Source organism: Eleutherodactylus coqui, chromosome 3, assembly GCF_035609145.1.
Source record: "Eleutherodactylus coqui strain aEleCoq1 chromosome 3, aEleCoq1.hap1, whole genome shotgun sequence".
Lineage (NCBI taxonomy): Eukaryota > Metazoa > Chordata > Amphibia > Anura > Eleutherodactylidae > Eleutherodactylus > Eleutherodactylus coqui.
The window spans coordinates 66097010-66111603 of NC_089839.1; the positions used below are offsets into that span (position 1 = coordinate 66097010).

Below are 14594 nucleotides of genomic sequence, written 5' to 3' on the forward strand. Positions count from 1 at the left end.
TTTCAATCTTTTTCTTTTTTTATAGATCTTTCATTTTCTTTTATCTTTTCAATCTTTATTTCTTACTATCCCATATATATCTGTCTGTTTTCCTTACCTTTTCTATTTTTCTCTCTTTCTTACTTTCTTTTCTCTCTTTTTTCCCAGTCTTTCCCTTTTTCCTTCCTTTTTTATCTCTTTCCTATTCTCTTTCTCTTCTTTTCTATTTCTTTCTTTCTCTTTTTTGTCTATATTTCTTTCCCTATTTTCTCTTTATTTCTCTAGTCTGTCTCTTATCTATCTAGCTATTCTTTTTTCTCTTTCTTTCTCTTTTCTATCTAACCTATCTTTCTTGTTTTCCTTTTCTTTTCTCGTTTCTATTTCTTTCATCCTTTTCTCTTTTTCTGTCTATCTATGTATCTATATGTCTATCTATCTATCTCATATCTATCTATCTATCTATCTATCTATCTATCTATCTATCTATCTCATATCTATCTATCTATCTCATATCTATCTCATATCTATCTATCTATCTATCTATCTATCTATCTAATATCTATCTATTCCATATCTGTCTATCTCTTTGATTTCCCATTTCTTTCTCTTTTTCTTTTCTGTCTATACATCTTCTTTATTTCACTTTCCTTTCTTTCCTATCTGCCTCTGCTGCTAAGTGTGCTTTCACCAGTACTAAGCTTGGTCGTCACTGGGACAGGGGGGTCCTTTAAATGAAATACAATTTCACTGAAAGTGCCCCAGAAATATTAGATTAGATAATCTGTTCTATTATTAAAATATAACTTTTATTATAGGACTTTATTTAAAATTCACGCCCTAGAGTTGGTAGAAACTATACTTGATTGTAGCCTCCAGCAAGAGCCCTGCACTCCTCAAACACCTCTATGTCTGCACTTCACGGCATCTTAGAGGGATGTCAGTAGGGGCTAAGACGCCATGAAGTGCAGACATAGAGGTGTTTGAGGAGTGCAGGGCTCTTGCTGGAGGCTACAATCAAGTATAGTTTCTACCAACTCTAGGGCGTGAATGCACGTCCAGACTTCCAACTAGATAAGCACAGATTGCCCAAAACTGAGACATATGTTATCTGAATTTCTCAGGGCTTTATCTGTACTATCTTAAAGGGGTTGTCCCGTGGCAGCAAGTGGGGGTATACACTTCTGTATGGCCATATTAATGCACTTTGTAATGTACATTGTGCATTAATTATGAGCCATACAGAAGTTATCAAAAGTTTTTTACTTACCTGCTCCGTTGCTAGCGTCCTCGTCTCCATGGTGCCGACTAATTTTCGGCCTCCGATGGCCAAATTAGCCGCGCTTGCGCAGTCCGGGTCTTCTTCTTTTATGAATGGGATCGCTCGTGCAGGATGCCGGCTCCGTGTAGCTCCGTCCCGTCACGTGCCGATTCCAGCCAATCAGGAGGCTGGAATCGGCAATGGACCGCACAGAAGAGCTGCGGTCCACGGAGGGAGCAGACCCCGGCGGCCATCTTCAGCAGGTGAGTATGAAGACGCCGGACCGCCGGGATTCAGGTAAGCACTCTCCGGTTTGTTTTTTTAACCCCTGCATCGGGGTTGTCTCGCGCTGAACGGGGGGGTTAAAAAAAAAAAAACCCCGTTTCGGCGCGGGACAACCCCTTTAAGTGGATGCTCTGACGACTATCAGTCCTCCTAGCCTAAAAACAGAGCACTCTTACACTGATATATTAAACAGTGCGATCTTTAGCCATTGAGCATAAACACTTTGGAGATGTGTGTATAAGCATCAAATACCACATCATCCAAATATTTGATGCAAGTGCCAACATCGGCTCTGATCGCAAAAAGAGGGGATATCCCCATATAATTGAGTTACACTCTTTAACCCTCTGAACTACTCCATCACAAGTACTAGAAACACTTCAGGCAATTCTGTGCCCAGGCAAATATACCACTATGTTAAATACAGTATAAACCAGTGGTATTATCGGTCGCAGGCGCCGACCACCTGTACCTCTAGAAGGACAATAGAAATAATCACGAACTAACTACATATAAGTGTTATAAGCCCTACGAACCATTCTTCATTTGTGGCATTTGAGTACAAAAGACAGAGGCTATTCGTCTTGATCCTGATGAATCGGCTCACTTATTACATCAGGGCCGTAGAAACACGCTGATTAAATATTATTTATCTATCATCCTTAGCCTTCTGAAATAAAATGTATACCGTTATTACCACTGTATAAATAGCAATATAACCGTACCTGTAAATCTATTAAGGGAACGGTAATTAACATCGGTATAGCGGATCACCACGATAAGGTGATATACCTACCCCCTGTCCTGTATGTTCTTTGGGTGTTTGTATGTTTATGTTCGTCTAGTTTCCTGATGTGTGCTGGGCCATTTAGTGGTGTGATTTAGCTTATTTTAAATAAAGTCCTATAATAAAAGTTATATTTTAATAATAGAACAGATTATCTAATCTAATATTTCTGGGGCACTTTCAGTGAAATAGTACTAAGCTTGGAGTCAATCAATTTGATATTCTCTGATTTATTATTAAAGGCCATATCAGACAAACCAATTTTATTGTATTTTACAACAGCAGATTGATGATACCTTTTGAATGGCATTCTTTTTTTACATTTTTTAAAGTGCTGTATGTCCTATTTGTGTTATTTTGCTAAAGTTCATGGGTCAAAAGCATAAAAAGATTTAGAAAAAACTATTAGATACGCACATATAGTAGCATGCCTCACTTTGTATATATATTAAAGGTTCAAAAGCATTTTATTATGAGGAAGCGGACAATACAGAATACAAAAGCATAGAAAAAGTTAAGGCAAATGCAACTTTAAAGTACAAGAGAAAGAGCGTTATGTAGATAAGCCATATAGACAATAGTGTAAAGAACATCGCCCTGCATACCTTATATAACCACGTCCTCATTTTGCAGTATTAACAACATATATAAACCAAACAGGAACCAAACACTGAAGGCTTAAGCAGATGGGCATGATTTTGTCCCATTATGCAGCATAATGAGACAAAACAAAACCATTAATTTCAATGGTTTTATTTCCAATAGCGGTATTCTTGCCCGTTAATCGTAATCGTGAGAATAGATCAGATAGGACTTGCCCTATCTTTTTCTGCATGTAATTAGTACTATGTGTGAGATAGAAAGGTCAGGACCTATCTTCCTGCTTCCTGCTTTTTTTTCAAACTCGTGCAGAATAGCGTGAAGCTTGACACATTAAAAAAAAAATTTTTTTTACCCAGTTCGTGTGCAGCTATGCTCCATAGCAGCGAGCGTAGTGGCGCAAATGGCCGTGTGAAGAAGCGGAACAATACGCAGTCCTAAAAGCCCATTGATTTGCATTTGGCCATTCAGACACACATTTTTCACAATGTATTAGGGTGGCTTCACACGAGCGTATGCACGAACAAATACGTTTGTGCATGAACGAGGTTTGGAGATTACTATAATTATGGTGTTGTGCACGTGTCTGCGCATAGTAGTGTCATTTTTGCGTGTGCAATGCCAGTTCACACGTGTGCGTGACACTCCTTTTCCATGGAATTGAATGGCTATTAAAGCTGTCTTCTTTCTCCTGCGTTTTGCGCAGTGTCACACCGTTCTCCTTGTGTATTTGCGCACCACCCATAGACTTCTATAGGACTTTGTCTGCAGAAAGATAGAGCAGGTCCTACTTCCTTCCGTGCGTGTGAAATGTGTACGCAAAATGCACTTATGAAAACGCACCCATTAAAACCACTGGTTCTTTTTTATCTCTGTGTTTAGTGCACTCAGACTTTGCATGCACACAGACGTACGCAAACACACTCATCTGAAAAACTCCTTAAATATATGAAAAAGAATGCAGCATGTCCTATTTTTGTAAATATTATGGGCGTAATATGCCCATTATAAGCTATGGGGAAGGGGTGTAACTATAGAGGATGCAGGGGATGCGGTTGCACCCGGGCCCAGGAGCCTTAGGCGGGGGGGCGCAAAAGGCCTCTCTTCTCTATACACGGAGCCCAGTACTATGAATAAAGCATTATAGTTGGAGGCCCTAACCAACGTATAATGAAGGTGAAGCAGCATCCAGGGAAGTTATTTCAAGTAGAAAACTTTAATCCATCCAGCACAAACAACGTTTCAACCACTAAATGTCTGTGGTCTTTGTCAAGTTCAGGAGGCCCTGTTACAGATTTTGCATTGGGGCCCATGAGCATCAAGTCACACCTCCGCTATGGGGGTTTAAAATATGCAGTAAATATGCGTTAAGGAATGAGGCATCCAACTTCCATGGGACAAAGAAGTCCTTTAAATCAGTCAGGGTGCTTTCACATGGGATGGAATACTGTCCCGGAATTTCACATCAAAGCCCGCACGTTTAACTACAGATTTTGATGCAGACGTTTGCCATTTTTGATCATCAAAACCTGCATGCCAATAGTGCGCATGCACAGTACAGATTATGCCACGCCATCGCTATGCATTCTGCGGCCGCAGTGTCAACTGGCGACAGGCCATGGATTGGACGGCTTCCATTGACTTCAATAGAAGCCATTGGCACTGAAATACAACATGCTGCAATTCACCCCACTTCGCTGCGAGCGGAAAATTGCAATTGATTTCCGCTCTTGCACATGAAAAAGCGATTTTCAACAGCATGTTCATGGGCAGTACTTTCTGCGGAATCCGAAGGGGGATGTTCATTGGGCCCTAGTCTTCAAAAATGCTTGTGAATACAAGATCAAGTCTACTACCAGAAGTGAGGGGAGAGAAGAGACAAGTGAGTTAGGGTCGTTTCCCACCTGCATTGGGGAATCCCCTTTGCTGCTCTGTTCAGGCAGCAAGAAAGGGAAATCCCCATGGCCGAATTGCTCTGTCTCAGGATGGAACCAAGCAGCGCTGAACAATCCCCATTGACTATAATAGGGTTCTATTGGTTTCAGCTCATCTGCCTGGCTTGTAGATGGAAGAAAAAGGGTTGCATGCAGCACTTTTTCTTCCAGTATGTTAAACTGCATCTGTGGAGGTTCCAACGTATATGTGAGCCGCCTTTAGCATGCTTGTAGAAATACTGAACGGTGGTCAGATTGCACTAATTTAACATGCAATTAATGATTACAAGCTTCTGGACGATAAATTAAGACGTCTACAGCACACAGGCAAACGTCAATGGGAAAGGCTAAAACAGGGGGTAGACTTTATATACATCTAATGTGTAAGCCTCAATCTCTTTATATTCTTAAGCTTTTATTATATAATTTTTGCAGGACTGCATTTGGCTTATTGACGACCGCCAACAGATAATGATCCCCTTGCTGTTGCTGTTGTGTAAAACAGGAATGTTAATGGCTCTGCTCACCAGCACAGACCGAACGGTTACTGTCTCCAAAAATCTAACAGAACAAGTAAAGACTAATGATACTTACTGCGGGGAGAAATGCAATGTGAAATGTCATCTACAGAATCAAAATTTAGATGTCTTACCAACATGCCTGCCTAAAACTATAGAGGACTTGGACTTGAATTTCAACAACATAACTGTGATTGGGATCCAAGATGTGGTTTACCTTCCCAAGCTTCGCATCTTGTCTTTATCACACAACCAAATTCGAGAGATTCATTGGAGAATTCACGTTTTGCCTGAACTGGAGTCATTGGACCTGAGCCATAATCTGTTATCAGTTGTACCCAAATGCCTTATGCTGAAAAATCTCAGGAAGCTATCCCTTGCTGGAAATCCCATATTACTCATCCAACCATTTGCCTTCTCCTGCTTCCCAAATTTGGTGTTTCTTAATTTATCATCGACGTTGATCGGATTCAATTCATTTGATGACATTCAAGAGTCGGCCTTTGCACTCAATTCAACACAAGCCCAAGAGGGTTCGTTAAAGACACTCAAATTACTTGATCTAAGTGGTACATACATCAGATGTGGTAAGTCAAACTAAGGGGAATAACCAAACTCATTTAGACTTCAGAAACTATATACTAGTAAAAGTACTTAAAGGGCCACTTTGTTGCCATTTTTTTCATTCATTATGTAGCTACCCCCCCCCCAACCCCAATATATATAGATATATATATATAATGTCAGCTAGTATTACCTTAGTTAGTTTCTGCTTTCTATCTGAAACTTCTTGGAGTTCTTTTCTCAGATGGTCATGTGATCTCTACTTGGCTTTATGTTCTCTCAAGAAAGCAAGTTTTCATTCAGCATAATTCCTGTGTGATGGACCCTACCACACAAGCTCTTTAGAGCGAGACACAGAAACTGCTATCACAGTTGCATCTGATACTCACACGGTTCCTGTCATACAGTTATAACGAAGGAGATCACAGCTCATCCTCCTGACTGTATAATTATGGTCTATAGCTTATTTAGGTGAATACTGAAGGTAATGGCAATGTCTTCCCTGCAGGCTGAGAAGGTACAGGTTCTAGTCGCTCATATGATGCTGTGCTGATGCATCATGGGATTGATGGTACAGAATAGTGGAAAATAAAGCAGGGACAAATCTAAACATCAAAATGGTGCCTGATAGGCATCAGACAGAAGGCTGCACCGCATGAAAGTGACTGCAACATACATAAGGATACATCCACAGTATGATAGACAATCAAGTGAGGGAAGCAGTGATGGAAAAATGTGCTTTCACCCAAGTGGCCCTTTAATTGGTTACCATGGGTTATAAGCTGTTAAGGACCAAACTTGCACAGAGTATGAATTTCCCTTTGCATGTCTATGAGTTTTTTTCTGTACTAAGAACATATACTTAGTTTAACCTCTGAAACTAAGGCCACTTTTACACATACGTTCAGTTAAACGCCGCTCAGAACCGCGGCATTTCACTGCAATTTCAAGCTGCAGTTCTGAACGCATGTCACAGTGTTTGACGCCGCTTTTTAATGCACTCCAACATTGTGACGGGTGAGTTAAAAAATGCAGAAATGCTGAAAAATAGAACAGACAGCACTCGAAAATCACAGCATTCGAGCGCAGGTCTGAGAAACCCAATTAAAATCAATGAGAGTGTTGTACCACGGTTAGCACGACGCTCAGGACACCGCACTAATTGCGTTAAAAAGGGGTGTGTGTGTGAGAGTGGCCAAAACCTACATGAGTATGGAAATCAGACCATCAGCCATGGGAGTATAGTATAAAATATAATGTATAAGTCTGTTCACACTACACTTTTCTATGTGTTAAAAAAAAGGTATAAATGAACGTGTAGACCTTTGTATGCCAAATGTGGAGCCCAAACAAAATGTCAGCAGAGCTTAAAATTATATATGATAATATGTGGCAACAAGCTCAAAGATTTAGGGTAGAGCTAAGGGGGAGATTTGGTGTAAAAAAAGTCACACAATTTAGGCAAAAATTGTTCAACTTTTTGAATGGTACACCACTCTGTGTCACTTTCCTGAAAAGAGGATGTGGCTTCATGGGAGGGTACATGGCCACCAACACATTGATGTTCAATTTAAGTCAGAAACTGAGGCAAATTATAGCAGAAATTCACACCAGCTCCCATCTGGTTGGCACACACAGGAGCTGAGATCCACCTAAGATATGGAAATGTGTGTGAGGCATCATATATTAGGCACATCATGTGCCAGTGGAAACTATATTAATACCAGCATTTGAAATGCAGGTCTTAATAAATTTCCCCTAAATTCATAAATTTGGGATTGCTTCTAGGTCAGAATAATCCTATAATATAGTACCATAAAGAAAACTGTACAGTCAGGACAAAATTGTCTTTTGGGATAGCTGTTTGTCTCTGCTGTCCATCCAACCAGCCTCTTATGGGTCCCATTTTCAGCCAGTGAGATGGCTGCAACAATTTTCTAACTAATGCACAGTATGCACTGCTCTCTGATTGCCCAGTGGTGATCAGGTGACCAGCTCTGGCCACTCAGGGAGCAGGTATAGTGGATTAGTAGAGTAACACTGCCAATGTAGTGTGAAGATTTGGTAGTCAGAAGATTACGTCAGCCATCATGAATAACCGAAAACAGGACCTAGAACAGGCATATCGGAGAGACAACAGGTAATATACCCCCAACCCCTCTACAAAAACTGAAGAGTTACTTTAAGTTGATTTCACACCACTTTTTAGCACAGTGTGGGGCATATATACCCAGAAATGCTTATGGCGTATGCATCAAATATATATACATAGGATATAATGAACTGGATATATGCTAAAAAGAATGTCCTTTTAGACCATGTCTGAACTTTCCTCCTTTTTAACTGCATCTATAATATTATTTACTTTTCAATACAAAAGGGTCCCACAAAAGTTTGTAACATGAAGATTATTATGCTTTTTTCAACAGGAGTTGGCATGCAAAGCATATCCATATACATCTGAAGATTGTTTTTCTTTGTAAACTCTCTTTTTCTTAGAATATCCCTTAGAATAAAAATAGTCAGAAAAATGTACCAAATCACAGACGTATGCTAAGGGAGGGGGAGATAGCAACCCCTAGGTCAAGAGTAGTTGGTAAACAAGGTTTACCATAAGCCGAGGCTTATACTGATATGTGTACAACTTAAAAACAAAGAACAGAAGCCCCAAGCATTATGGAATGCGGACCAGGGTTTGCAGATAATAGGTTGTAAAAAGTTGGGGACTTAAGACAAAGAAAGAGGGGAATTGCGTGTGAGTGGGGGGTTAAAGATAAGAAGCAGATAAAGCTTAAGAGCAGAACAGCAAATTTGGATTAAAATTTCTTCAAGGATTGTAATTTATGCCAAGGATCCCAAAATTCTCTAAAAGAAGGGTGTGATCTGTTAGCCCAACTGGTAAACTCCTCAAATCTGCATATCTCGTTAATTTTGTCTCGCCATTGTGGAACAGAGGGGACAATGCTGGAGCCAATTGAGAGGAATTAGAATCTTAGCAGCAGCCACCATATGAGATTTGTCTTGGGATGGAGAGTATGGGCTGGAGGGTTTACTTAGTATCACACCAGCGAAGGATGGTTTAGATGGTTTAGATATCTGACGGATGACCTGCTCGATTTGCTTCCAAAAGGGACAGAGAAGAGGACAAAACCACCCAATATGTAAGAGCGAAACCACTTGGTTTCTACAACGCCAACACTTGCTTGATTCAAATAATTTATATACGAAGAGCCATTCGGGAGTCTTATACCACCTAGTGAGCAATTTGTAGTGGTTCTACTGTAAGTGAACACAGCCTGAGAAGCCATGTGAGTGGCGAATAATCAAATTAGCATCCCATTTGGATATTGTGATAGCCAACTATTTCTCCCAAGAAAAAAGTCAATAAACTTGTGATTATAGAGATTTTTCTACTCGCTCCACAATTGGCTTGAATGATTCTTTCAAACTCCATCAAGGGTCTGTTTGAGGGAAAATATCTAAAACTAGACATTTAACAATATGGTAGAATTGAAGAGACTAAAGAGGGGGAAGTTCCATTTGAGGCTATATTGAGGAGACCAATAAGGATCCCTTCAGGTTTTGTAGATTCTATGGGCTTGTTCACTTGGGCATGTGGATACAACACTGCAGGTCTCCCACAGCGTTGTACATAGTACAGCAGAGTGCCAGCAGAGACCACGTATTGGCTGAGTATGACACTGCGCATGCCTGCGAATGATGCGGTCATAGACATGCGCAGTGTTTTTTTTTAAATTCCCCGCTCTGCGTGATACGCAGTGAAATAGAGCATGCAGCGATTTATTTCTCTTGAGTATCAATACACAGTGCCCACATGTAGGTGTGAATGGAAGAATGAAGTGTGATTCTTCTCAGTAAGAGAAACCAAGTAATCTTGTAGACATGATACTTTTTAACGCATTAAGGACCAAGCAGAGTAAATTTACGGCGCTTGGTCTTGGGCTTTAAACCCAGCCGATAGTAAAAATACGGTGGGAGTTTAAAGCACCTGCTTCTGCAATAAATCAGAAGCATGTCAGGTTGTCAGCTATTAGCCACCCGGATGAGAAGGCACAAAACACAGCCTTATGGGTTGCCCAAACTAGGGGGTGGTGATCAGGGACTTGTGTGTTGTTTTGAAAGAAATTCTCTAAATGTGAGGAAATATTTTGGCATGCTTCATGGTTGTACAGAATAGACGCATTCAATCTGCATCTCCATTCCCTAATAGGAAGATTGGTTAGAGACAAAGAAATGGAAACTGGTGTGTGATCTGTTACGGTTATGTTGCCAATTCTTGACTATTTACAGAGGCAGATGGGGGGAATGGGGAGAAGTGGAGGGGTAAAAGTATATAAAAACCTTTATGGCACCTAGGTCAAAAAACAAATACAAACATCAGAAGACTATGATATATCGCTGAATAGGTAAAGAGGTAGCGATAGTAACTGTGGAGCAAGACAGAGGGAAGAAGGGTAAATAAAAATGAGATTGTAAAAAAGGAGAAAATAGAGGGAGACGAGGACTGAAGTATATATTGCAATATAGCAACGGGAAAGAAAAACGTATACTTCAACAACATTTGAGTTGGAGGGGTTAGAGGATTTGGTGTAGTGGGCAAAGCTGCTCCATGTCACCAACCTAAGACGGTTATTATCTACAAATATCAGACAGTCTACGAGGAAAGGCAGTATCATCATATAAATTAAGATATAATACTTTAAATGAATCAGTAAAAAGAAAAATAAAAAAGGGGAGAAAGTGAAGGAATCCATGGCTGGTTATGTAAATAGGGGAGCAAGCATTGATCAGGAGTGCTCAGCTTACTGCTCGTTGTGTCTGTGATGATCGTCACGGCTTTTCATCTGTGATGAACATCACAGAAACAAACTGTGAAATCTGCATGATCCAAACTATATAAACAAATTTTAAAAACTGAATACCTTGGAGACATAGGGGACTTTATTGTCCAAAGGTCCATTGGACAGAACAGAGGCATGAGCCATGTAGGGAGTGCAGACTGCACTCTTAGATGCGAGCTTCGGGTGTTACTGCTGTCTGCAAGGATTTTCTATGTCAGAAACTGTAGCTTAGCGTTGGCTTTTTTGTTCTTTGGAGACTGGAAGCGTGTTGCCTCCTTCCAAAGAGTTAACTTAGGAAGCTGTGGTTAGTCCTCCAAGTCCTGCAATGGCATTCATGATGGGACCAGGATCGGGGTTAAGTCCAGGAGGGATCAGGCTCAATCCAAATCGGCAGAGGTGCAGGTCACAATTTTGCACCTTTTTTTCAGTATGGAAATTTCAAAAGGAAAAATCCAGGTATACTGCAGGTTATTTGATCCGAAAGCTCCAAGCAGAGGTTTCAGCTGCCATCTCTTAGTTAAGGTAGAGGGAGCAAGATCTTGAAAAAATTGAATACTCTCCTCTCCATACTTTATCTGCTTTTTGCCTCTAGCAGCTGTTAGGATCGCATTCGTATCTACTATGACAAAAGACCGCAAATGTTGTCCCTCAAAGGCTCCTCCAAGTTTGTCTTTGGATGAGACTTTGAGTATCCTCTTGATAATGATGGTTGCTGCTGTCTCCTTCCCCTCAAATAACAAATCGCCATATACTCACCTCTCCCCGCGCCCACTGTGCTCAGTCCTCTGCTACTCTGTTTGTTTATGGGACGTCACAGGCACTGCAGCCAATAACAGAGCTCAGTAAGCTCTGTCTTTGGCTGCAGCATCTATGACACCCCATAAACAGGCTAGGGAAGCTTGTAAACTTAACGTCAGAATAGAGACCTGGAGCGCTGGTGCAGGACACAGCAGGAGAGGGGAGTATCTGCAGATGTTATTTTACTGTATACAGAACATACTTTTACTAAAAAATTATATAACTTTAAACAACCCTTTAAAGGGACAAGAGGTGTACGGGAGAGGAAACACTCAAAAGCGAATAGTTTTGAAGGTGGTGGCCACAGACAACTACTCTCTCCTTATCCTTTTTGGTTCTACTCTAGGTTTGCATTTTGCTAGTGTCACTACTGGTAGCATGAGAAGGTACCTACAGCCCAATCGGGCTGAACAGGTAGTCCTTCAAGATTGTACCCACCATTCATTCCATCACAAGAAGGTTTGCCGCAGCTCCCAGTATGGAGCAGATACCAAGACATGGGCCTTTAGAGAATGTGGGCATTCTGCATCGGGATGAGTATCTGCTCCTTTGTGTGCGAAGGATCAGAAGGATGCACCGGTGGAGCTCTATAAAGACTTGGAGCTTGACAAAGACTGCGTCTGTGCAGTCGAAACGTCGCCTGTTTTTTTTATGCCAATGAAAAATAAAGTGACATCCATGCGGATGTAAACTTTTATTATTGCACCTGATTGTGCTGTTCATACTTCTTCTTGGGTGGAGCTCTATAAGATGACCTCCAGTGCGCTACTGGTCTACATGTTTCTGACTAAACTGTGTCAAACACTCCATGAAGGTGAAATAACAGCCCAACATCCTATAGATGAATGACTGCTTCTTTACACGGCCTGATCGTCGTTTTTTTTACGCCTGTACCATCCGAACGAGAAATGAATTATCATTCATCATTCAGATCATGCAGGCATTTACATTGAACAATTATTGCTCAGAGCCATTGGTGGAGGTGGAGAAGTGAGTGTCTGCGCATTTGTTATTGTAATCCATGGGGGTCCCGGTGACAGGGGTTTTCTTTTACTCGGACAATCCCTTAAATGTTCCCTTAAATTTTTTTGAGCAGTGTAGTTTTGTAGTCTTTAATTTCATAGTTGACTGTCAGGACTAGAGATGAGCGAACATACTCATTTAGGGCGATTTTGCAATCAAGCACCGCTTTTTTCGAGTAACTGACTACTCGGGTGAAAAGATTCGGGGGGTGCCGGGGGCGGTGTGGTGGAGCAGGGGATAGCAGTGGGGAACGGGTGGGAGCTCTCTCTCTCTCCCCCCCCACTCCCCTCTGCAACCCCCCGCTCACCCCCGGCACCCCCCGAATCTTTACGCCTGAGTAGTCAGTTACTCGAAAAAAGCAGTGCTCGATTGCGAAATCGCCCTTAACAAGTACGTTCACTCATCTCTAGTCAGGACCTGCAAAATGGTCCTTTAAGTTTAGTATTTTTTGGGCCGCATACACATGGGCAGGTCGAATTCCGCATGCGGAAGCCCGCGCTGGAATCCGACTCTGAGCCCAGGCAGCATCCACAAATACCTGCATTTTCTTCTTCTTTTCTGTACTGCCATTGGGCATGTGCAGAACAGATTTTTTATTTCCTAAATCCGTGCTTTTCCGCTTTGACTTCAATGGAAACTGTCCATGCGGATCCGCAGGAAAATGGAGCATGCTGCGATTTTTCATCCGCAAGCGGAAACCGCAATTGGTTTCTGCTAGTGTGCATGAAGAATCATTTTTGCATTGCATACTATGATCGGTATTTGCTGCCGAATCCAGAGACGGTTGCCCTCTTCAGATTCTGCAACTGAAATCCGCCCCTGTGCATTCCCCCTTACTTTTAGTATCCAAGTTTCTTTGCAACGGCTTTGCATGTTTCTTGTGTAAACTCAAAGCTTACATGAAACAGTGATCGGACACTAATTTGAAATGCCATCATAAATCCAATATCTCAAATACTTACCATAAGGGTCAAGCTTTGTTTCATGACATTGCATTTCTAATATCTTTCCATTTCAGTGAAACGTTCGTGGAGCAAAGATTTATCCAACCTGAGGGAGCTTCACATCAGAAAGATGACTCTTATGAATGTTCTAGAAGATGAACTGATCGCCTGGTTTCCACACTTGAAACTTCTAAACTGTGCAGATTCCAAGAGTCTTGCAACTATCAGAACTGAGATATTTCAAAATGCATCAAATCTTGTGTATCTTGATTTTCGAAAGTAAGTGTTTGCAGTCTGTATAGCCAGTGCAACAGATAGGGTGTGCTTTATGGCAGCTGCAATTCATGGGAATTAATTGATAGAGAAATGTAATAGATTATTATACTCTAATCGCCCATTTACACTTAACGACTATCATCTAATTGGATCGCTAGCATTTTGTTCCGTGTAAACGCTCTCTGCTCGATGCTTCACATAGAAGGGGAGGTACTGAGCGAGAAGCCTGCGATCCAGTGGCAAAGTCTGCCAGTGTAAATGTTCTTCACAAGCGCTAACGACCTTAGTGGTGACGTCAACGCTCATTTAACCGACTGTAAAAGGGCCGTTAAGGAAGTGACATAGTACAAGCCTCTCCCCCCAGAGACCAGTGAGTGGCAGGGAAGATACATATAGAGTCTTATCTGTGTGAACTGTTTTGCTACTGTGTGTTGCCTTATCTAGACCTTTGGCAGTACAATATAGCTGCCATTAAATCGCACACCCTCTGCTGATCCTGACCCAGTCTCTACAGCAGAGCTGATAAGTGAAAACAGAAAATATCATTCTTGCAGTTTTTATGTGGCCAGTGTGAAAACAGAAATATTTCAATTATTTTATATGAATAGTCATAAACAAATGATCGTACAAAAAAAGTTGATAAGGCAAACCTGATTTAAATATGTCATTTTCTGATTACAAATATATTTCCTTTAAAAGCATGGCTTTTCACAAGCTGTCTCACGGAATGCAGTTAAAAATGTAACAAAATCCACATATGTGCTGC

The 14594-nt window shown here is 41.2% G+C and overlaps 1 protein-coding gene across 2 annotated transcripts in view; it reads left to right on the top strand.

The window, feature by feature from the left end:
• Window positions 1–14594, top strand: part of LOC136619751 (leucine-rich repeat neuronal protein 4-like) — a 35137-nt gene that overhangs the window by 12494 nt on the left and 8049 nt on the right. For both annotated transcript variants that reach the window (XM_066594515.1, XM_066594516.1), the window contains exons 2-3: window positions 5279–5948; window positions 13627–13831. In XM_066594515.1, coding sequence (XP_066450612.1) covers window positions 5315–5948; window positions 13627–13831 — 839 coding nt within the window. In that variant the 5' untranslated portion in view covers window positions 5279–5314. The remainder of the gene's footprint in view (window positions 1–5278; window positions 5949–13626; window positions 13832–14594) is intronic.